The following is a 23475-nucleotide window of genomic DNA, read 5'->3' as shown; positions in this document are numbered from 1 at the left end:
ACATGAGGCACATACAAAACAGAAAATGGTGGACAGTGACACAAAAAGATTATGTTAATGCTGCTGATTGTCATTAGAAGAAGTCTAGATCCATGTTTGGATTGGGATCCAACGGATTAAATGCAGCAGAAATGCCAAAAACATATATTTTCGTAGGCTGGCCCTGCATGATATCCTACCAAAGTAGGGTTTGGGTCATGAGAAAATGTTTAAATGTTGAAAACAATTAAATCCACTAGCCTGGAGGCTTTAAAATAGGTGAAGGGTTTCATCCCAAAACATTATATACCCATGTTGGAAAGATTTGGCTAACGGAAAAAATTATAAGCAGAGATCTTATGATAACTTCAGTGCCTTACTTTCATGTCAGCAGTCATTTTGTAACATTTTGGAATGAAACTCTTAATTTGCCGTTAAGCAATTAGCATTTTAACACCAGAAAAATTATTATCACATTTTATAAACAACTTCACCCCCCAGTCCCCAGGTTGAGACCCAGTGCTTCAAACCAACCTTCTGGTTGAAATAATTGACTCCAGACTCTGGGTTTTCAGGAGTTTTATCAAATTCTCGTGGCCCTGCATCTGTTTTCTTGGAGGTGAACAAGTTCTGGATTTTTTTAAGTGCTGCCAACAGACATATTTATTGCAAAATGTTTCACAGAGGCGGAAAAAAGGACATCAATCCAGATACAGACTCTGGCCTTTACTCATTGGCTTGCCGCACAGAAATGACTGTTGTTCAATGTAGCCTACTGTGTTCAATGATGCATTTCTTGTATCACAAAATTGATTGAACCATCACCTTCACTGTCCTGCCTGTTCAACAAGGCAGCACATCCAAGACGGTGGGAGGGACCTGGGCAAGGCTGCAGCAGCACGTTTGGTAACAGACAGTAAAAAAAAACCCAAAAAAAAACAACAAAAACATTTCATAATATCTTTAGATGATCTCAGAAAAGGAGAGAGGAATGGAAGGGAAGACCATAACGAACTTCAAGTTTTTCCTATTCATCCATCTTTCTTTTTTAGGTATTACTGTTCGTCTGAATTGTCATGCATAATAACTCACTACTGAATACCATAGACTCACTATAAGTCCCTACAAGAATATCATAGGAATACTATAGGAATGGTAGTGATTTTGCGTTAGGGCATGCTCATCTTCATCTAAGTTTCCATCGGACAAATCCCCCCCCCCCCCCCCCCTTCTCTCTCTCTCCCCGTGTCTGTCTGTTTTGTGTTTTTCCATCCCTCTCCTCTCCCTCCCTCCCTTCCCATGTTCTCCACTTCTCTCTCGCAGGCCACAAGTGTTTGATTCGCTGTCTGGCCGTGCATATTAATGAGAAGGGGACAGCGGGCTGCTTTTTAAGAGAGCTGCTGCTGCCTGCCCCTCCACAGCAAGAGAGAGAGGGAGAGAGAGAAAGAGAAAGAGGGAGAGAGAGAGAGAGAGAGAGAGAGAGAGCTAAACAAGTGACTGGAGGCTCATCCAAGCGCTCAGGACGCACAGACGGAGTTGCACAACCAGCGCTCCAAAGGACTCCAAAGGGCAGAAAAACCTTCAGCGCTCCCTCATCCTTCATTTTTCTAATCTAACATTCATTGCAAGTGGATATTATTTGCACTTTGAGAATATTTTTTTATAAAGGGTGTTTTTTATACTCGGAGAATCCGTTTGGGAGGTCGAATTTTGAGGAGCTTGTTTTAAAAAGATCTATTTATTGTTGTTGTTGTTTTTTTACTTGTGAAGAAATGCATCGGTGCACAGCAGTGCTACTTTTGTTAGTGGTGGCCTTATACGTCCTGAGCGCAGAAGGTAAACTAAACAGCTTTTCATTGGTTTATTGTTTTAACTTTTGATTTGAAAGTTTGCCGTGTTTGCTCTGTAGTTATGGTGATGGTAATGTGTGTGTGTAAAGGTATGGAAAGGAGATTTTACCAGCCATTCAGTCCAGTCTAGTGCAAAATTATTCTCCCTATCCAGAGTTTGAATCGAGTTGAATATGGCTGGTGCCAAAGATCCTCAACTTCCAGCACAGGTTATGAAAAATTAACTTTGTTTATTGTTTGCTGTATGGCATTTCTATTTTATGTAACCTGTTACAAAAGATGACTTCCTGTTGATATCACCAATTTGCCACCTGCTGCACACATTTTACTGTCAATTTGGCCACTAAAACCTTCCATTCAGCAATCAGTTCAATATTCAGTCAAAACCATATTTTATTCATGCACTTTTCAGTAGGTTTTAGTTTAGTAGATCTCATCATGAGATCTGTAGATATGTATAACCCCATTTTTACCCCTAAACGCCTCTTACCCCTTCTGGCTGTTAGTCTTCCGCACCATATGTAGCTCAAATATTTAAAAGCCAATATTCATGGGACCATTTGGAGAGGGGGGGATGTGTGGAGAGGAGTGAAAGAGGATGGAATAAAATGCCACCCCTCCTTTGTGAACAACAGATTTGAAGGGGAAAACATTTAGAGGGGAAAGAAACACCCTATCTCTCTTAAATCTATGCTAAATAGCCTATATTCAGTGCTGTGGGAGACAATCTAGTATCTCTACAGGTGTCATCTTATTAGGAAAAGATATATATATATTTGAATGGGCCAGGGGGGATGAGCCTTAGTCAGCTCTTTGAGAAGCATATTTTGCTGAAGTGGGTTCACATAGAATCATAGTTTTGGGTGTAAAGAGAGAAAACCGATACTTAACCTCCCCCTCTTTCCCTCTGGTAAACACAGATTCAACAATTACATTCAGCACATTATATTTTGCACAAAGGCTATTCATAAGATCTTGTGCATGGATATGATGCAAAATCCCCTTTTACAATGTGTTCATTCCTGTATTGGTTCTATAAAAAGTTATAGGATGTACATGAGTAAACAGGAACCGACTTTAGCAAGGGCACCCGTCCCTCCCAGTAGACTGTGTTAAGTGCTGTAGGTGTCACCCTCACCCCCCACCCACCCAAACTCCCAACACAGAGTCCTGACATCATGCGTGGATAGCTTAACCTCGGCGTCTCCCTGGTTTTATTGGCCTTTGTTCTCCAGTGTGTCTGTGCTGGCCAGCGCTGTGTGGCCGGTGGCAGATTTAATGAGCGGTGGTGAGGACAGATAGCAGGTGATGGATGAACGAAGCCTTGGACTATCTAGGTCACCACCTCCCATCAGAAACACATGTACCACCCACCCACCAAACCACCAAACCACCAAACCTGGTTTCCTCTGCGTTTCCTCAGCAGTGAAACATCACAACAGCAAGAAAACTGGACCCAGAGAAGATAATACACGTATAGATAGATGTGTATCTGTATGTGCAACTAAACCACTGCCTAGATCTGTATTTAGATGTTTTAAACAATTTGTTTTTGGAGGAGTAGCGCTGCAGCAAAAAATAGCAAGTGCATAAAAAGTGGATTTGTGCCAGTACAGTGGAAGCTACAGGTTCTCACTTCCAAATTTGAATTCACAAATAATCCAAGCTGCATTAGATACAACAGTAAATCAACTCAAGTTGTTGATGTGAAGGAGATAATGCTGTTTAAAATATAGCAAAAACACATGGATGCTAAGGGGAAAACAAAGCCAGTTTTTCTCATTCCTGAAAGGTTTTGGAAATACACGTTTTCTGCAGGGTACCAACAAAATAGCAATTAATTCATACCTAGGGAATGCTTTAAAACTGTACTGTATTGTAGGGTGATGAGTGCATGAATGAAGGAGTTAACCTGTAGAAACACTGTGTGTAAAGAGTGTGACGCTCTAGTTATTTGAAGCTTTGACACTGAGCTGTCAGTGTTGAATTGTGACAGTGATAAACTTGTCAGTGTGTAATTTGAGAATATATTGGGGAGTTAATCACCAGTGAGAGACAATTTACTGTCAAACCACACAAGATTAACTTTTCCATCAAGACAATGTCCATGTCGGTTTCTTAGCTGGAAGTGATTGTGAGACTAACCTTAATAATCTGTGACACATTTCCCACATAATCGATTTCTATTACGTTGACATGCCTTTTTAATACCCCAGTGTTACAAGCTCAGTATGTGACTGTTATAGTAATCTAGAATGAGTCAGTTCAAAGTCGGGCTAACACGTGTGGTAAATTTGTCAACAGCCTACAAGTGCAGGTGCACCAGAAAAGGACCGAAGATCCGATACAAGGATGTTCAGAAGCTGGAGATCAAACCCAAACACCCCTTCTGCCAAGAGAAGATGATATTGTGAGTCAATAGTTTAACTCTCTCTCTCTCTCTCTCTCTCTCTCTCTCTCTCTCTTTCTCTCTCTCGCTGTCCCTCTCTCTCTTCATTCATCTCTAAATTTCTTTCCTCGTATCGCTGTAACTCTGTCCTTTCTCACTGGCCTGCATTCAGTTCTGTCCTGTTTATTCCTCTCTTCTTTTTCTTCTTCTTCTCTCCTTTTTCTCTCTCCCTGCCTCCCACTTCTTCTCTCTCGTCCACCTCCTTCTTTCTCTCTCTCTCTCTCTCTCCTTCCTCTTCTCTCTTCATCTTCTTCTTCTTCCTTGTTCCTGTGTGTACAGTGTGTGTACAGTGTGTGTACAGTGTGTGAGTGTGTGTGTATGCGTGCACAACCAGGTCATAATCTCAGCAGTGTTTGTACCTGCTTACCTCCCAGATATACAACTGTAATGTGCTGTGACCGCACTCCAAAACACCACAAAACTATTTGGCAGCTACAGAGGAGCTATCAAAACATCCTGTCGTCGAAACTTAAGCGCTTAAGATGATTTACGATGTGATGATGTTGTGATGATTTAATTATACCTCGCAATCAGCGGGTAGGATTGATCTATTTGGAAGGAAGGTAGGGAGAAACGAAGCACCTAGTGAAGCCTAGGGGGAAATATGTCGCAACTGTGACAGTTGCTTTTAATCACGGAGCAACCAACAGACTTTCCAGAACTTTCCAGGACTTTCTACTTGACCATCTAATAAGAGTTGAGCTCATTTTTCAGACTTTTATTGATATATCAAAGCATTATTGCTACATTATTACATCATTAACACAAATAACACACACATAGACTGCATATATATCTATATATGTATGGATAGAACACAACAGATACATACAGTACATGCATTACATATGATGCATCATTTTTAAGTCATTACATACATTAAAGCCTGAAAACATTGCTTGTACACCTGACATCTCGAAAGCTGATTTCTCTGTTTTGGGTTTGTAACGCCCCAACCTACAGCCTCATCAACTGTCTCTATCAGGTTTTATCTTGGTGTGGGAATCATACACTGTCTATTTGATCCTTCCATCCAGTCTCTCAGCCATTTGACCTTTGACCCATTAAATCACGGCCCTAGCAGACAGACAGCTATTATGTTCAATTTGACCCGTCTTGGAATGCAACATAGACTTCCCTGATGATAACTAGGCTTCTCCTTCTACAAAGATCCAAATAGACCTGAATCAGCCCATCCACCCGAAAAGAAAAAGAAACCATATTATTTTGATTATGATGTGGGACAGTTCAGTCATAATTTGTGAACAGGTCTCTAGAAACAAGAGATGTGACTTCTGTGTGAATTTCATTTGTATTTTCACGTCAAGCCTACATCAAAGGACACACTGTCCAACAGATGCTAATGTTATGTCACCGTCTCTGGAGTCATTTCTGTGTTCAGGGCAGAAACTCCTTCCTTTCATAAAAAACAACAAACTCTGCTGCCACCTGCTGGCCAATCAGAATATTACACAGAAAACAAAATCTGGGTCATTGCAACAGCCATTGAGAAAAAAAAATCTGTGTGTGTGCACAATATGGATTAAATGTTCCAAGAGTACAGGAGTGTGTGCCTGTAAGAATACTAGCAGTAAAAAACATGTTTACAATACTGTAAACATATTTCCAATAGAAAAAATAGGTTTACTTTTATTACTCTATTACAATTTATTCCGCTTTAAAAAGTGTCTACCATTATTTCAAAATGTGTCTATAATCTGCCCCTGAAGGGAACTTCAATCATATTTTCATGTAGTTAAAAAAATTTAACTGTATAGCCAATTGATTATAAGTGATCCAAATGCAGTTGAGACTAATAAAAAGACTATTTTATTGCATAGGTGTCATCCCATAGGTTAGATTATTTCAAGCAGCTGCTTGGTAATAAGTAACCAATTACATTGTGAAAGTAATAGATTACTTTTTGAAAGTAACCAGAAGTAGCCAGAAGTGACACACTGCATGGCACTCTTGCATATTTAGGATGGGAAAAGTCTGTGTCAAAGTGAAGTTAAGTCTCAACAAGTGTGATTTGGTCTGTATCAACTCAAAGAGCTGTTTCTGTGTGTGTGTGTGTGTGTGTGTGTGTGTGTGTGTGTGTGTGTGTGTGTGTGTGTGTGCATGTGTGTGTGTGTGTGTGTGTGTGTGTGTGTGTGTGAGCTAACCAGCCGTTATTTAAGGCTAAGTCTATTAGCATGAGCTGGTGGCCACCAGCCACTGGTTCCCAGTGAAAAATGAGCCTCAGCAGGCTCCGGAAAGCAGAGAAAGAAAGAGAGCGGGAGAGAAATGAGAGAGAGCCCCCTCTGGCCTTTGTTGTGGCCGGTTGGCTTACGGCGCGCAGTTTAGCATTCAGAGGGGCCACTCCTAAACACACACACACACACACACACACACACACACTGGGAGCCTATCTCTCTGTTCCCTTCATTTTTTCTCTTTCCTTCTCTTTCTGATTCTCATTCTTTCTATTTTCCACTTACTTTCTGTATCGTTTTCTCTCTACCTTTGTATTTCTTCTCTGTCTTTCTATTCTCTTCATGTTCCTCTTACACTTCCTTGCCTTCTTTTGTTTTTCTTTTCTCTCTCCTGCTCTTGTGTACTTCTTTCTTTACTCTCTCTCTCTCTCTCTCTCTCTCTCTCTCTCTCTCTCTCTCTCTTTCACCCCCTTTCTCTCGTCTCCTCCTCTTTCTCCATTACTCTCTCTCAATCTCTTTTTCTCTCTTTCTCTCGCTGTCCTTACGAAATGCCTCGCTAACTAGATTAGCTGCTACAGCCTGTGGCTGTGCATCAGTACCCAGGTGAATGATAATGAGAAGAAACTAAAGCTCAAATTAACACACTAATTAGGTTAAATTTCACCCTTGCCGAGCATCTATGGGTAAACATTCAGAGTGCGTTTATTATACTCTTGCAGACATGAGGCCACGGGCATGCACACACACAAACACACACACACACACACACACACACACACACACACACACACACACACATACACACTCATTTTCATGTTCTCTTTCTCTCAAACACACACACTCAGGGCACAATTCTTGCATCACAAAGAATGCAGAAGTGTCCAGCTAAACTCTCAAGACCCAAACAAGCTGACAACTGAATGGACAGGAAAATGGACGCAAAACTCTTTCATCCAATCCTACTAACTGGCACTGAATGCATCTTTTTTGGGGAGTCAAGTCTTTTCTTGTCTAGTCAACTCATTTAACATTCATGTTTTGGCGAGCCATTGAGTGTTTCGTTGGATGGCAAGGCCCCATGGCGTGGCGGGTGTTTTTCCCACATTTCTCTTGCTTGGCCTGAATATGCCACATGCAGGCAGACTGTCTCCACCGTTGCCTTGAGCGGCGGTGGGTTGGTGCGGCTTGCTTCACATGGTTACAGGCAGAACCCATTGATTCAAAGAGCTTGGACGTTGCAGTTTTCAGTGGCAGCTTCACAATATTGCTCCATGGCCACTGCTAAGTGACTGGCGATCCTGTGCAAGCTGATCTTTTGAATGTAAGAGTATTTCACCATGGCAATGTTATGGAGGGCAGCCTCAGCTTGGCCAGACTCTATAAATGACTCAGATTGGCATTTAGATGGTTTGGCTTCAAAGGAATACTTCACCCCAAAATGGAAATTCAGTTATTATCGAAGTTCGTAGGCTCACCAAACACACAGTGACTTACCAAGTCAGTCTTCTCCTAAACTATTGACATTAACAAGACCATCTATTTACAGCTCCAAAAAAACAGAAAGTACCCATTAAATTTCCATAATCCATATCCATATCCAAGTGTTTTGTAGCCAAGCGACAGGGGTGAAGTTGTTGTGTGATTGGTGGTCCTACGAATTTCAATGGGGGTGAACTATTCCTTTAAAATGTTTTATTAATAATGTTAGAATCGTTATTTTGTAACATCTCTCTTTGTGTCTCTGCTCCCCCTCAGTGTGACGATGGAGAATGTGGCTCGGTTCAAAGGGCAGGAGTACTGTCTCCATCCCAAGCTTCAGAGCACCAAGAACCTCGTCAAATGGTTCCGCATCTGGAAGGACAAGCACAGGTAAGACAATCCCACAGCAAAAAACAGAAAATAGCTTATTTTGATTTGGGTTTTGTTCCAAAATGAGATATCCACCATTTCAAAAAACACATGACTCACACTCATACATTGACTGCTGGCATGAAAGTTAAACACATTATGGGTTAGTATTGATGTTAGGAGTCATCGTAAGATTTGCTTACATAATAGTTTGTTTTTTGAGAACAGAATTGTTTATGTTTTTAAAATATTGTGTGATGAATTTCAGATAACAACATTTTTGTAATGAAACTCTATACTGTACTCTAAACGTTTATTGAAACAGGCTGTTTTGACAGGGACTGTCAGTGAAAATGCACGTAAACAAGAAAGTATCCAAGACAGCGAGAGACAAAATTTCTGACTTTATGGCGCCTGGTGGGGACGCATGCTATGTCTGCTAGGGCTGAAAGAGTGAATGAGTTTCCTTGGTGTACAAGTATTCTCATAAATATTCATGACTGGGGTGGGCATTCAAGTTGGCATGCACTGTGCAAAACAAGCGAACCATTATTATCCATTCTACAGATAGCAGAAATCATAATTATTGAATGATGAGTTTGTGTATAATGGATCCAGACACATGCAATCATGCACAGAGCTAAAAGGCTCATAATTCCTGTTTACTCTCTGTATGTATTGTCTTTGTCCATATCCTTTACCCCCCTCCCCCCCCTCCCACACACACACACACACACACACACAACTTCCCCTCTTTCCATATTAAGCCACCAGGACCCAGCTTTTTACTGTATATTTTTCTCCCTCTAAAATCCTTCCATTCTTCTAAACAAAACTTTATTTAAAAGGTAATTGTTACTTTGTTACCCACTTGACTATCAAGCAGACTTAGATTGCAATTTTTCAGTTAGCAACATGTTTTCTTCATGATGCTGTGGGATATTCACTTTTTCTTCTACTTTTTTTTGCACTAGCAAAAATGAAACAATATGAAAGAAAAATAAAAGTAACAGTATTCTATTTTGGAAAAAAGTAACTAATAATGGATTACAAGAATTGAAAAACTAACACTTTACAAGTTACTACACAAAAGTAATCTAGTTCTCTGATGCATTTCAAAGTAACAGATTGCAAAGTAATGAGTTACCCCTAGCTCTGTTCATGACAAATTAGTTGGTAAATAATTTGACTCTAAACAGTGGTAGCTGGTGTCCAGTCTGACCAGCAGGGGGCATTACATCACACACAATATTAACAAACATGAAAGCACATGAGAGCACCCCACAAATTTGGGGCGCTGCGGTTACAACAGAACCAACCTCTGTTATCACTGACTCTGAATTGTCGGCTGTATCAAGTGGCTTTTTATGTGATGCTTTATTGATTCCAGTGGGGTAAATCCCTCTTTTGGACACAGAGAGGTCAGAGGTCAGCCACACACAAAACCCCTCTGGAGGTGGTAGGGATTCAGTGTTTTGCTCAAGTACACTTCCATAGGGACAGTTGAGGTCACAGGTGATCAAACCTACGACCCTCCACTTATAGCCACAAGGCCTCCAAATGAAATACAAGAAACCTTTGCTCTCTATTTACCCCCAGACTAAAAAAGCCAGGATGGGACTAGGGAATGGAGGCATAGGTTGTTCACAGAAAAGTATAACACAAAACTACACCAAATAAATTATTTTTTTCCAGAGATGGCATGAATGTTTGAAATTACAGAGGAATTAACGCTCCTGTTCTTTATTCCGCAGGGTGTACGAAGCCTAAAACCTCGGCTACCCAGCACATGTGGATCAAGCGAGACAAAAAAAAAACAACGACAATACCACCAGGACTGTTTTCTGTGAAGTACAAGACGTAATCTACAATCAAACAGTACTTCTTCCTCTTCTGCCTGAGATCTGTCAAGCACATTAAGAGATATCTATAGTTCATATAAGCTGGTGGGCTTTTTTTTAGATGACCATCAAGCTAGTTACTGTCACTCACCGCTCCAATCGTTACAACTGTAGTTACTTGTCAAATAGTGGAGGAGACGCCACGGTCTCTGTGTTCAAACAGTTGTAGGTTTGTTCAATTTAAATTTAAAGGGAATTTGCAGTTTGCTATGGTCTTTATGCTTCTTTCAAAGCAAAGAAGCAAATGTGTAATTTTGGGCAAAAAAGCAATGGGCAAACTTTCCTTTAAAAAAAAAAAAACAAGTGTGGATTTTTCAGTTTTAAGGTTTTCACTACTCTGTAATCATTATGACAGTTATGATATTTGATATTTGTACAATGCCAACATCTAAGATCTGATTACCGGTGTTTAAGAGGTAGTGGCTGAAATGCAGTGATACAATTCCTGATGAATTTGATTCTCTGTATTTGTAGGAGAGAGTCAGTCAGTATCTTGTTGTGTATAATACAGAGGTTATATGGTTCTTGTTATTGTTTCAATCAGATAGAGGAGATCTACCACTGTGTGTGAGTGTGTGTGCGCGTGCATGCGTGCGTGTGCATGCGTGTGTGTGTGTGTGTGTGTGTGTGTGTGTGTGTGTGTGTGTGTTTGCTGTACACGTGCTAGCCAGATGTGTCAAACAAACACTATACTGTTCAAACAAGCTCACAACTCACCACATAAAATATTATCTCATTTTAAACTGCAGGGGATAGTTCAGGAAGGAAGGATAGAAAGGAAGGATAGAAAATAGTTTCATTTGTGCCATTCCTACATACAGTCTGTGGATTGGAGGTTTTTCCAAACATGAAATTCACAAAGTAAAATTGTCTACAGCTTGCATCAACAAAGGAAAACCTGTAGTATATTTTCATTGATTGAAAGATTTTAGCTTCAGCTCTTCAAATACATGCGAAAAGGTAACGCAATGAAGCAATATCTCATACGAACTGCCTGAAGAACCAACATATTGAACCATGATAGCATCCTTAAAATGGTTGCCACGGACAGTCTGATAACGTTGTTATGGAGATGAGTTTTGGTTTGGTGCACAAGACTGAGAAAGCAGATTTGTTAGCATTGAAAAGGAACAATTTGACTGAAAATTCAAACATTATGAATCTTACTCACATGCAAAACAATGCTCATTATTAAAGATATATGGCAGGCATTTAATTTGTACCGAAGATGATCACCATATCTATCAGTTCATTTCCTATGTGGTTGACGATACACAGCAGTTTCATGATGTTAGCTCTCCTATACAGTATATCACCTGAACAATATTGTCAAATAATTGTCAAAGTTATTATTTTGTACGCTGTGGATACACATTGTAATAATGACCGTTGGGTGTTTTTTTTTTTTTTTTTTGCCACCAAACAGAATTCACACACAAATATATCTATATATATATACAAAACACCACATTTTCTTTACTTTTTGAAGAATGTGCATTACTCTTGTTTTATATCTTATATATAAATATATAAATAAGCATTTTGTAAATAGACCAATATAGCCTATATGTTAGTGAGAATGAATTCATCTTACGACTTTCTAGTGTAATGTATATTGTATTACTGAGTTATAGTTGTTTTGCTATTTAAATCTTGGTTTGGTAACAGATATTTGGAGGGTGAGTGTTTGGACCGGCCCACCAAACACACAGTTAAACATTCCATTGAGTGTAAAACAATAAACACAGCAATAAAGTGTCTAGAACAACTCTGCTTTGCAGGTTTTGTCAGTGTAAATGAACTAATTTGATTAACTTTATTTAAACAAGGGGACAACGATGCATTTTGCAGATGTGCTGTGTGTACAAAGGCAAACAAGAAAAAGAGATAGATAGATAGATAGATAGATAGATAGATAAACCTATTTATTTTTCCCTCCTTTCTTCTTTCTTTCAAATCAGAGTGCTGTGAGGCAATCAGTCCATGAGATGGCGCTATATACCCACTGTTTTTTATTAGGCATTTAATTGGAAGATAACACAATGCTTGGAGACAGAGAGAAGAATAGAGGGATAGTTTTCCTGAAAATATTTAAATTATGGGGCTTATACACCCACACACACACACACACAGACACACAGACACACTTGATCCTGTGCGTGATGTATCAGCTACTTCAAATACCCACCCTTTGAAATAGGTGATGCAAAAGATGATAAATCAAAATCAAATCAAACTTTATTTATATGGCACATTTCATGCATTTCATTGCAATGCAATGTGCTTCATGGAGAGTACAAAATGTGATTTAAATTTAAATTTAAATAAATAAACAGAAGGAAAATAGATGGAACAAAATTTAGGTAACATAGGGAAAAAAAATACCCAAAAGGGAGTTGGTATGACAGGCCAATTTCAAAGCAAATTGGTAATATCAACAAAATGCAGCAGCATCAGAGAATGATCCAGCAGCATCACTCTGGAGTAAAAGATTCATAGCTCACAGCATCACTGGCATATTGTCACTGACTCATGTTCCCACTGAAATTAATGAATGACTGCAAATACATACACAAAATCACTGTACTGTCAATATTGTGGTGCCAGGTGGCACTGAGGCCTGGTAATGACTGTGGTGCTGAGCTACTTCAGTATAACAATATACTAATGCATATATAAGGACTATGATTCATGAAGTGCATTATTTTTAGGCCTGTGGGTAAAATTTCCCATTCACAGTAGGCCTACCTCAATATGTTAATGAATGTCAAGTGTGTCTTGAAAAACCTTTGGATACAACATGATCCACTATCTATCTATCTATCTATCTATCTATCTATCTATCTATCTAAGACAAGAAAAACAAGTGAAGTGTTAGATGGACATTGATGATGAGGCTTTATTATAGCGCCCCTGTGGGCCAATCAGTACCATTCGTTGTGTCCAGGTTATGAGTCATCAGGACGTCTATGTGCCAAATTAGAAAATAAAGTTACCAATCTATGTCTGAGTTACTGGACTGAATACAGAATAAAGTAAGGCATTATTGGAGTCACAACACAACTCAAGTTCAAATGGCTGTATTTTCTTCAAATCTCAACATATCTATCTATATCTTAATGGACAAATGATTGAAGTTGTATATGGCCAGTATAAAAAGTGACCAAAGTATGGCCGAGTTATATAATAACAATAACAATAACAATAACAATAACAATAACAATAACAATAATAATAATAACAATAATAGTAGTAATAATGATAATGATATTATGCTAATACTAACAGTATTATATATTATAGAGTATAACAAGTACCAACCTCTCTGACAATTCAATTCACTTCATTTAAATTCAAATAAGCTTCATTGGCATAAATTGAAGAGAACCAATTCAGTACATCGAAAGCAATGAATACATTGCATTTACCTTAGAAGTAGGCTACATAATTAAGATATAAAAGTAAAAAAAAATACAGTGACTAGACGAGTTGAAGCGGTACAAATTGAAGAAATCAAACAACAGAACTTAGGTAATAGACACTAATTCACATGATATTTTTATTGTCTATATAGACACGAAAAACGTTTGAATCAGAAATAAATGAAATAAATCAATTATTCCTGAGTTTGTAGCATGCTGTGTGCCCTGTCTCTATTTTGAGAGAGAGAGAGGCGGGGTCAGTATCTGGCAGGTCTCTCGCTGTACTCGGAGGGAGAGAGGCGGGGTCAGTATTTGGCAGCTCCATCTCTTGTGGGTGTGTGAGACGTACTCGCTAAGCAACGACCTGCAAACGGCATCCGAGTCCGAGCGAAACAGGAACCACATTATTTTCGAATATCTTGCGATGATCTTCACGTTATTTTGCCAGCTTCTGCTTTGATCTCATCGAAGTTGCCGTCTCTCCCGACGTCATCTACAGAAACAAAACAAGAAATTGATGCATCTTGCTCTCCGTTCCTGTTTGTTTTGACCTGGTAAGCTACCTTGGAGCGGCTGATTAGCTTGCTTTGCTAACAGCCCCCTTAGATGGTTCACTCATCTTACCAGCTAACGTTAGCCGGCTAAGCTAACGGCAGCTAACGTTCTGTATTATTTGTTTTATGCATTATGGTCAATTATTACTTTATTTATTCGTTAGCAGAAATTGTGCCTGCATTTATAAGTTGATATTTGAATGCACGGTGTGTGTGAAACGGTTAAAGGTTTCAGCGGTGTTCATTGTTTTCGTCTCAACTTGGGGCTAACGGTAACGGTAGCTAGCAAGCGAGGGCTGGCAGCTCCATCACATCTGTGCTTCCTCCGCAGGCAGAGCAGGCTACTCGAAGACAGAAAAATAAGAGCTAGAAAATAAAAATCAATATTTGTGGGTTTAGATGCAAAAACAGAAGAATATCTTCTGTTTCCGTTTTGCACACGTTCATATGTATCTCTAGTAGCCAATAGTTATGCTTTATGTCCTTGCTGTTGCAACAAGGATGTAAGTATGAAAAAAAAACACCTTCGTGTTTTTTTTTTTTTTTTTTGTAATTGTGCACAATACAGACTAATGCAACATGTGTTTCGAGTCTCTGGTCTGGAGTTCAGAATCATTTGAACTGTAGCCGGTAGTTTCGTTTCTGTTGCAAGGAGGGTGCTGCCTCTGCTCGGTCACTTCAAACTGTACTGGAATGTTCTAGTTTGCTGTTGTTCAGTATTTGCCATAAATAATGTTTTTGCCTGTCCTGCTGGCAAGATTTCCGTCTACTTACACTGACTATGGATACAGATTTAGCATCGGTGTTTTACTGAGGATGTATTCTTGCGATTTGCGGTATGAATGAGGATGTTACGTGGTGTTGCTTCTCTTAGCCGGTCTGACTTTCATTTCTGGGCTTTCTGAAATCCTTTGCATATTGCATAATCGGATCCGGCCATTGCCCTAAAATAGGACAGATCGGTCTCTCCATATGGTGTGCTATAAGCATTAGTCTATAAACTCCCATATATCTACACTGTACCAAATGCAATGCCATAGCAACAGCAATAACTAAAACTGTTTGAATTCATTCCGTTTTAATACAGATGATGTAAGCTCTTATCTTAAGGCTTTATGTAAAATCTGTTGTACAGCTCAATAAAGGTTAACTAGTCAGCATTAAGCTAGGTTATTGTGTAAGAGACAGCAAATATATAGACAGACAGGGGGTAAAGGTCATCTTTGCAGTGGTGCTGATGTTGGAAAAATGGATGTTAGTTTAACTGTTGCTGAATGGGCAACAATAACCTTTGAACTGGTGTAATATCATTGTCCTGGTACAGCCTACACAATGAAACAAGGCTTATTAAGACTTCTAGAGCCTGGGGTGCAAATAAGAAAACTAGTCTCGCTAACATATACTCAGACTAATGAAATGTAAATGCTACTCCTGTCATTTGGGTATCCACTGGATACAGATCCGCCACCCATTTTGGGTCCCAAATCCTAGTTAAAGAACACTGTTATAGAACTTAAATATCAAGTTAGTATCACTCGTCTTAAAAAGTGTGATACTGAATGTTGAGATCGCTTAGTGAAAATATTAATCTATCACAAGGTCGGTGAGAAACTGGAGGCATTCTCTTAATTTGTGTCTATTCTCCCGTAGTGAAATTAAGCTAAATCTGTAGCCTTCTTAGCGAAGGATCACACGCATACGAATACCAACAGTGTCAAAACTCTTCAGCTTCCTGCAATGTGAGATAAGACTACCTCCACAAGACGACCCATGGCTTTTATATGGAAGGAAAACACGCACACAAACGCACACACAGCAGTCACAGCAGTGTCATAACCACCCAGCCTCCTACAGTGTGGGATTGTTGTTGCTAGGTCAGTGTGTGGTTGTTCTAGACTATGTGGACAGGGGCCAAGCTAAACCAAATGTGGTCCAAATCTCTCTAAAGCTGCATCCACACTGCCAGATTTTCACCAGATTTAGCCCCAGTTTGCTCGTACTCACACCTGTATGGGAGCTCAGGGGTGAAAAAATTGTTTCATAGCCTTGTTTTTCCTCAGGGAACCCCATTGTCAGAAAACTTTACTTGGACGGCAACTATTGTGCATAATCGGTTAAAGATATAGCCTAATTTATAATTAGCCGTTTAGCTGTTGCTGTTATCCAGAGTGATTTGCAAAGACCGGTAGAATAAGCTGACATTCATAAACCGCAATGATTGCAAGTGATGAAGCAGTGCAAATGGACAGTAATTCAGTGCTGTGGACTAGAGAAGGATATATCTCAGTATCTAACAAGCAGTTATGGAAACTCAGCATAATCTTGCACTGTACATTAAGCCAAAATGGGCTGAAGGCAGAATAATAGGACAGGAGCATCTGCAGTTTCACACAGTGTGGCACTGACCCGGCCCAAAGATTGTGTAAATGGAGACGGGCCCTCAGGCGGCTGGAATAACCAAGGGTTCTTGGAAAAAAACCTCTGGTATATGTGTGTTTTCATATTCCTATAAGAATATCAGATCTAGCCTGTACATGAGGACAAGGTTTTCTTAAGATCCTGGTGCCTCATTTATAAAAGTATTATTTGACTTAATCCAACATTCAGATATATGTTCACTTTAAGTGATGTTATTAAAAGTGAAATTAAGAACAGATGAAAATTACCATTAGGACTACAACGTTTGCTACATCACAGAAATGTGGACAAAATCAGTGTAATCTGCTCATTTTGGCACTAAGATTTTTTTGTTGTTTTATAAATCACAACTTTGGTTTGGATTTGGTTGTAAGCACAACATATGTGTGTAAGAACCTTTTATAAATGAGAGCCCTAGATCCAGATTATTTATTTGAAACCAAAAACTGCCTTGAAAAGGGAAGGGAATTTCCACTAGTTTCAGTGTTGATGCTGGAATTGATACTTCTTTTTTTTGTGTAGGCTATACCAAGAAACTGTAACCACTGTGCAGCCCGGGCAACAAGTGTCTTAAAAAATTCCCCAGGTTTAATAAATCCAAGAAATATGATTTGAAGAGTTGTTTTTGTTAAATCTAGTGTAGTTGACTGATATTTCTATTGTTGCCTAATAGGCCTATATCATCCAGACATTTACATCTAGTCATTAAAAGTAATCATTCCCATTCCTAATCTACAATAATAATAAATGGGTGTGTTAGGGCTTGTTTTTACGTCTCGGTTTTATGCTAGACATCAGAAAGGAGCAATTGTTTCTCTATACACCTGTTGTATGTTGTTGTATAAACTGACATTCTCTTAGGCTGAGGACTACACTGCACAACACACACACACACACACACACACACATACACAGAGGGAGGTAGAAACTTGGGCCACAGGTTGAGGATCCAGGACAGATGGAGAAATCCCCTGCTAAGCAGCTGGTTGGGTTGAAGTAATCTGGAAGAGAACATGTACTCAGCAGGTTTTAGAGCCCAGCGCTGTCAGATTCAGATTCAATACTTTATTGCTGTATCAACAGAGTTGATTGGAATTTGTCTTAGTGAGCTCACTTAGCCTAAACACAGACAAACACATAGAACCAGTCACTTATAAAACACATAATACATTCAAAAAGAAAGTATAAACCAGATAGATAACATCCAAGCCATAAAATAATCATAAAAGCATAAAACAAATGGGTAGAATAAAATAAACTCCAACACCTAAGAACACCATGGGTAAAACACTAGCACATGCAGGGGAATTAGCAGCAACAACAAATGACCCACTAGATAAAGTGCTTCAAGTGCGTAAGTGCATAATAAAAAAAACATCTGCCTTATTGCACAGTTATTTAAACCGACCGAGCGGCCTGCACTGCTAAGTTTAGAGTGTTAAGGAGGCGGACAGCCTCACCTCACAGCAACTGATGAAAGTGTCAAGCCACCAGAGATGGATAGCACTGTGCTAAAAGATAAAGATAAAGGAAGACAGACAGTTGTAGCCTACATCGGTAACCTTTGGCCCCATTTTCTACCCCCTGTTAGTGTATCTTTGCATTGCTTTCACCTGCTGACTGCATCCTTCCGTTTGAGGATATTTTAAGACTGATATGAGACCTGAGGGCTCTCTCTCCTTTGCATCTTGGTCTCTCTGACACTCTGACTTTCTCTCTCGCTGTATTAACTTATTCCCCTCTCTTCTTCAGTTTGTGTGCTTCCCTCTCTGCCTCTTTCACTGTTTCTTTCTCTCTCTGTATTTCTACATACATGAAAAATATCTCTTCCCACACCCAACTTGGAACATAGATATAGCCTAGCTGAAGTGGATTTTCCTTTGCTGTCTGCACAGACAGCAAAGCAAAAACGGAGCAGCAAAAATGGAGCTTTAAATCTAGGGCTGAACGATATATTGTATTTGTGTTGATATTGCAATATTAGAGAATGCAATATGTAGATTGCAAAGTCTGCTTTTTTTTAATATTCATGGTAAGTTTCTGTTTTAAATGGAAGCAAAGGGTCATACATAGGCCTTGCATGAGCAATGAATACTATACTAAAAAATAAAATAGTAAAATATAATTGTTGTTTCCAAACTGTACTTAATCATTCTTTTCTCCAAAACTGAGTGACATGTTTTACACTTTTATTTTGAAGGCAGACTGTTACCATCTCAGGCTGCTTGACACAAAGAATCTCCACAATGCAGATATTTCTCATCTCGCTGAAAAAGTATTTTATTGCGCCAAAAGGGCTGTTCATTAAAGTATCAGTATCTGAACACAACAGCTTAATTTGCCGATATGAGTATTGGAGCTGGATCGGCACAGATTCCGATACTACAGACACTATCGGTGCATATCGAGAGAAAAGTCTGTTCTCAGGAAGATCTCAGTCACGTTAGATTGACCTTGACCTCAGTTTGCCCTTTTTGGCTTGGCTTTGGCAATGGCGTTGCTTAGCTTGGCTTGGTGTGGAGAGTAAAGTCCATTTTCTGGCAGTAGACCCAGTGATCTTAAGTAGCCAACACTGCTCTGGAGCCGTTTCGGTCAGGTCAAACAAATAATGATAAACATAATGATAATAATAAACATGGATAAATCAAGATCAAAGAGCACTTCTCTAGGAGTTATAGTTAATTTGTGGTCTTTGGCTATCATGGGTAGAACTGAATTTCAAAAGGATACCAAGGCACTTTGACTTGCGTGTAAAACATCCATTAGTTGAGACAAATGACCTACATGTTGCAGCTAACACAGGCCTCAATAAATAACTGTTTTATCTGCAAGTGCCTGGACATCCTTCTCTTGAAACTTAGCGGTTGGTTAGCGATTGAGACCTTGAAAATGCCCTTACTTCAGATGTAGTGTCACAGGTTAATTGTATTTTTTTAAGAGGAAATTAGCAATCCAAATGCACAATGGACTGATGGCTGTGCATTTTGGGAACTGTTGAGTACAAACGCAGTCTTTGAGAGAGCAACAATTGAGCAGCAAATCCGCATTGATTTTAGCCCATTTGTCTGTCCCTGTTTTAGGTGAATGCAATACTGCCCATCTCTGTGGCCTCAAAAAGTTGCCTTTGTTTGCCCTTAAGGCTTACATCAATAATAATTCCTGAATTTCCCCAAGGGGATCTATAAAGTGCTATCTTATCTTATCTTATCTTATCTTATCTTATCTTATCTTATCTTATCTTATCTTATCTTATCTTATCTCATCTCATCTCATCTTATCTTATCTTATCCTAATAATAATAATAATCTGTCATATTCATAGAGCACTTACAAAAATAGTGCTGCAGAGGGCTTTACAAAATAAACAAAAATGTAAGTTAATGTGAACAAATAAAGAATAAAAAAACGAATAAAAACTTTAAGCTGTTACTTCCTGTATACTCTGTGAGCCAAACCCTAGAACTGCACCGTCAGTTTGCTTTGTCACTGTTTGCATGCTCTTCTGCCTACTCAGTTGTCAGCGTATTGTCTCACAGCTGGTGTTTTGATCTATTGTGTGTACACACACACACACACACACACATGAAAATTACGAGACATGTACTGCCCTATGTAAGCAACTTGCTCAGGTGTTAAATGAGTCTCATTCAGTCCTGGTGTAATAAAGCAAGGATTGTTTATTGGATGATATTTAACCACGAGCGTGGGATTTCCTCATTGATTTGCTTGTACTGTAGTCTCATTTCCTTATTGCACCACCACTGCTTTCATAGAGCTGTCAGGAGAGTACCGAATATAAAGCAAACAACAGAGGGAGAGAGATCTCATTTAACGCAGCAAAGGCAAAAGCGTATTGGTTGGTATTTTAGTGTGCAGTGGTCTGGAAATTTCCATTAGTGTCAGACAGAGCGAGAGAGAGGTGATATAGTCAATACTAAATCAATGAAGCTGAATGTCCCAGACAGGGCTGGGCCCAGTGACTCCGGCAAGCTCTGCTGTGGTTGGGATCACACTTAGCTTAATCCATGATGCATTTATGTTGGTGTTAACTATGTTCGTATGCAATGATCTCACGGTTCTAATGTGCGATTACATGTTAAACTGATTAATCTGAATACATGCAATTACAGATTGTAGCATTACAACATACATTTTCGTTGGAACTTTGATTTACTGACAATTTATTTTCATGACAAAAACTAGTTTACACATGCATAGAATAAATCGGTGCATGCCACACCTGTGCTGGAATGCAATTTTACAGACTGGATCCTCTGTATTTTACGGAGATGATGATATTTTTTTCCTTTTTTTTCCTTTTTTCCAAATGGTTATGTAATGCTTTGGAAAGGAACTCTTCACAGAATGATATAATGTCATATATACAGTATATCAAATAACAGGCATTTATAAGCCACATCAGGTACCAGAAATGAACATTGGCTCTAAAACCTGGAACTGTCCCCACAAAAATTCCAGTGGAATCACAGCATCACTGCATGAATTTGACTATATCAGTTTTGCTGCTCCATTTTGGGCAGCTAGTGGTTAGAGAAATGTTGAGCATTGTCTGTACAAGCTCCAGCTCAATAAAGTATTCTAAATCATACCAGTAAAAACCTTCCAAAATGTTTTATTAAGAAGGACACATGACGATAGCACAGCTGCACAGAAAGCATTTCAATCCCTTCTCCAAATTCCCCATTTCTTAGATGGTTTGCCGAGTTTTAGATGGTAACTCTTCTAATGAAGTGGTATTTACGCAAAGACATGGGTTTGATTACTCACAAGACCAAACATCATTTAGGGATTAAAAGTAAAATTGTGGAACCCATATGCAAAGAAATTGCACAACTGGTACCCGATCAGAGGTATAATGCAAGAAGTTTTGATTGAAAAATTTTCTTTGGGTATTCAGAACAAAATTAAGTTGGATTGAGTACAATAGGCAGAGAAAACCCTGCTTTGTTGCTATAGCACCTAAGTCATGGATTTCTTTGTGAGATGGTAGTAGGGATGTTATAAGTTGAATTTCTTTAGTGTAAAAGCCACAAGCAATGGAGGAGCCTACGTGACCGTTCACCCAGATAGAAGAAAGACAGGCAAATTGTATGCAAATGCCAGAAAAACAAATGCTGCTTTGCTTCCACTCCCACAGTTGTTAGCTATACTTGTGTTTCCACTGTAGGCGTCGAAGCCTTTTGCAGTGTCACAGGCCCTCAGGCCAGCAAACAATGGTTCTTATTTTATTATTGCTTCTAAGAGCATTTGTATGTCATATCTGCCTTACTAGACAGCATAGTGGAGAGTACTTGGAAGGAAAGATGGGAGCAGGCGACAATAATCAGAATCACCAGTTCAGGGCAAGTATCCCCTCCTTCAACAGCTACTGTTAAGCCCAGCTGCTTCAGTGAAGGTGCTTAGTGGCATTTAACCCCCAAATGCAGCTTGCAGGTGTGAATGTGTGGAACTGTGTGAATGCCATCTCTGGATAAATAACGATTTAAAGAAAGAGAGAAATAAGGACGTGATAGCGGTCGTAGGTTGGATTGGAACCCACAACGTTCATCAGCACACGGCACAAGCTTTAGTCTGCTCAGCCCCTCAAGCAGTTTTATTCATCATGCTCATTCATCATTTGCATCCAGGTCACAGTCTTTGTCTTGTCATCCCCTCTTTCTCACTCTCTTTTTTTCTGTCTCTCTCCATTTAACACAGTGCAATATGAAAGAAATTCCTTAAAAAGGATCCTTATTTTCATTGGATTTTTCCTCTATCTTCAGAATAAACGAAGGGAAGGCCCCGCTCGCTCGGCTAGGGCGGGAGATAACAAGGCCTCATAAAACACAAGTCCCCCGAAGATGTGTGCTTATTAATTTATCACTGACAGGGCGGCCTGGGAGGAGCAGCCGAACTAGGCTAGGGCAGTGTGCTGCTGCTGCTGCTACTGCTACTGATTCAAGGGCAAGACTGACTTTGCTGCCTCTTCTCTTTCTATCTGTCTCTGTCTTTCTTGCTCTCATCTTGCTCTTTATGTCACTCCCCACTGCTTTCTCTCTTTTAATCTCTTCCTCTCCCTCTACCGCTCCCTTTCAGACGCTCTTCTTTCTCCATGTCTATACCATGTCTTCCCTATCCCTCTCTCCATTTCTCTGCCTCTCCCAGCCTGCCGTGACCTACTGATGTCTGCTTGCAAGACACAGAGCCACGCTTTCTCAACTTTAAACAAACCCTGACCCAGTATTTCCCTCTCTGTCTCCCGTGGCCATACACTGTGTTCATTAGGCCCATTAGAAGTGGGTTTGTTTGAGATAGCAAAGGCAACTGATTAGCAGCAAATGACACGGCACTAATGAGGTCAGATGTAACCGAGGTCATTGTGCAGACAGTGAAGACAGACAGACGGACAAATAGACAGCCTGATAGATAGTGTGTACAGACAAGTCAAAATGGATGAAAAAGGTAGGCTAAACATACAGACAAACGGGCAGGCAAATTCGCACCCAGATAGACAAATAAGCCGATAGTCAAATAGGTAAAGAGGCACTCAAATAAATAGCCTAGGTAGAGAAACTGATTAATAGGTATACATACAAAGAACTGTGTAGAGAGATGGACAAATAGGGTAAAATAGAGTCGGTAGAAGGGCTGAATGATTTTGAAAAAATATCTAATTGCGATTATTTTGACTGATATTGCAATTGCGATATGATTTGCAATATTAGAGGGAATGATAATTTTTACATCATTATTCTCATTTTCATTGAAAAACGTATTAAAATGATTATGGTGTGATTTTTGCAGGGATCTGTATTAAACAAAGATGTTTTCTTAAGTCTGTAGAATATGATGTGTAGGGC

General features: G+C 39.5%; 2 protein-coding genes across 2 annotated transcripts in view; both read left to right on the top strand.

Moving 5' to 3' along the window:
- Positions 1-1411: 1411 nt before the first annotated feature.
- On the top strand, positions 1412-11687 carry cxcl14 (chemokine (C-X-C motif) ligand 14). Its single transcript, XM_071528642.1, has 4 exons — positions 1412-1815; positions 4134-4239; positions 8229-8342; positions 10076-11687. Exons 1-4 carry the CDS (start codon positions 1752-1754, stop codon positions 10089-10091), a joined length of 300 nt encoding a protein of 99 aa, XP_071384743.1. The 5' UTR covers positions 1412-1751; the 3' UTR covers positions 10092-11687.
- A 2336-nt stretch (positions 11688-14023) lies between these two features.
- The window catches only part of LOC139651638 (protein FAM13B-like), a gene marked incomplete at its 3' end in the record, with an annotated part of 33459 nt that continues 24007 nt past the window's right edge, over positions 14024-23475 (top strand). The window contains exon 1 of the mRNA XM_071528641.1: positions 14024-14198. The remainder of the gene's footprint in view (positions 14199-23475) is intronic.

This window comes from Centroberyx affinis, unplaced genomic scaffold (assembly GCF_046629955.1).
Source record: "Centroberyx affinis isolate AG114_WGS23_722 - 3 ecotype Tasmania unplaced genomic scaffold, CSIRO-AGI_Caff_v1 ptg001694l_1, whole genome shotgun sequence".
Lineage (NCBI taxonomy): Eukaryota > Metazoa > Chordata > Actinopteri > Beryciformes > Berycidae > Centroberyx > Centroberyx affinis.
Note: the sequence above shows the minus strand (reverse complement) of the source record. Positions and strands in the feature narration are given on the sequence as shown.

What these genes read in the sequence shown, in the direction of transcription:
- cxcl14 (XM_071528642.1), top strand. Translation starts at nt 1,752, where the DNA reads ATGCATCGGTGCACAGCAGTGCTACTTTTGTTAGTGGTGGCCTTATAC. An exon ending in ATACGTCCTGAGCGCAGAAG is followed by an intron (nt 1,816 to 4,133) that starts GTAAACTAAACA and finishes ATTTGTCAACAG; the next exon opens with CCTACAAGTGCAGGTGCACC. An exon ending in TGCCAAGAGAAGATGATATT is followed by an intron (nt 4,240 to 8,228) that starts GTGAGTCAATAG and finishes GCTCCCCCTCAG; the next exon opens with TGTGACGATGGAGAATGTGG.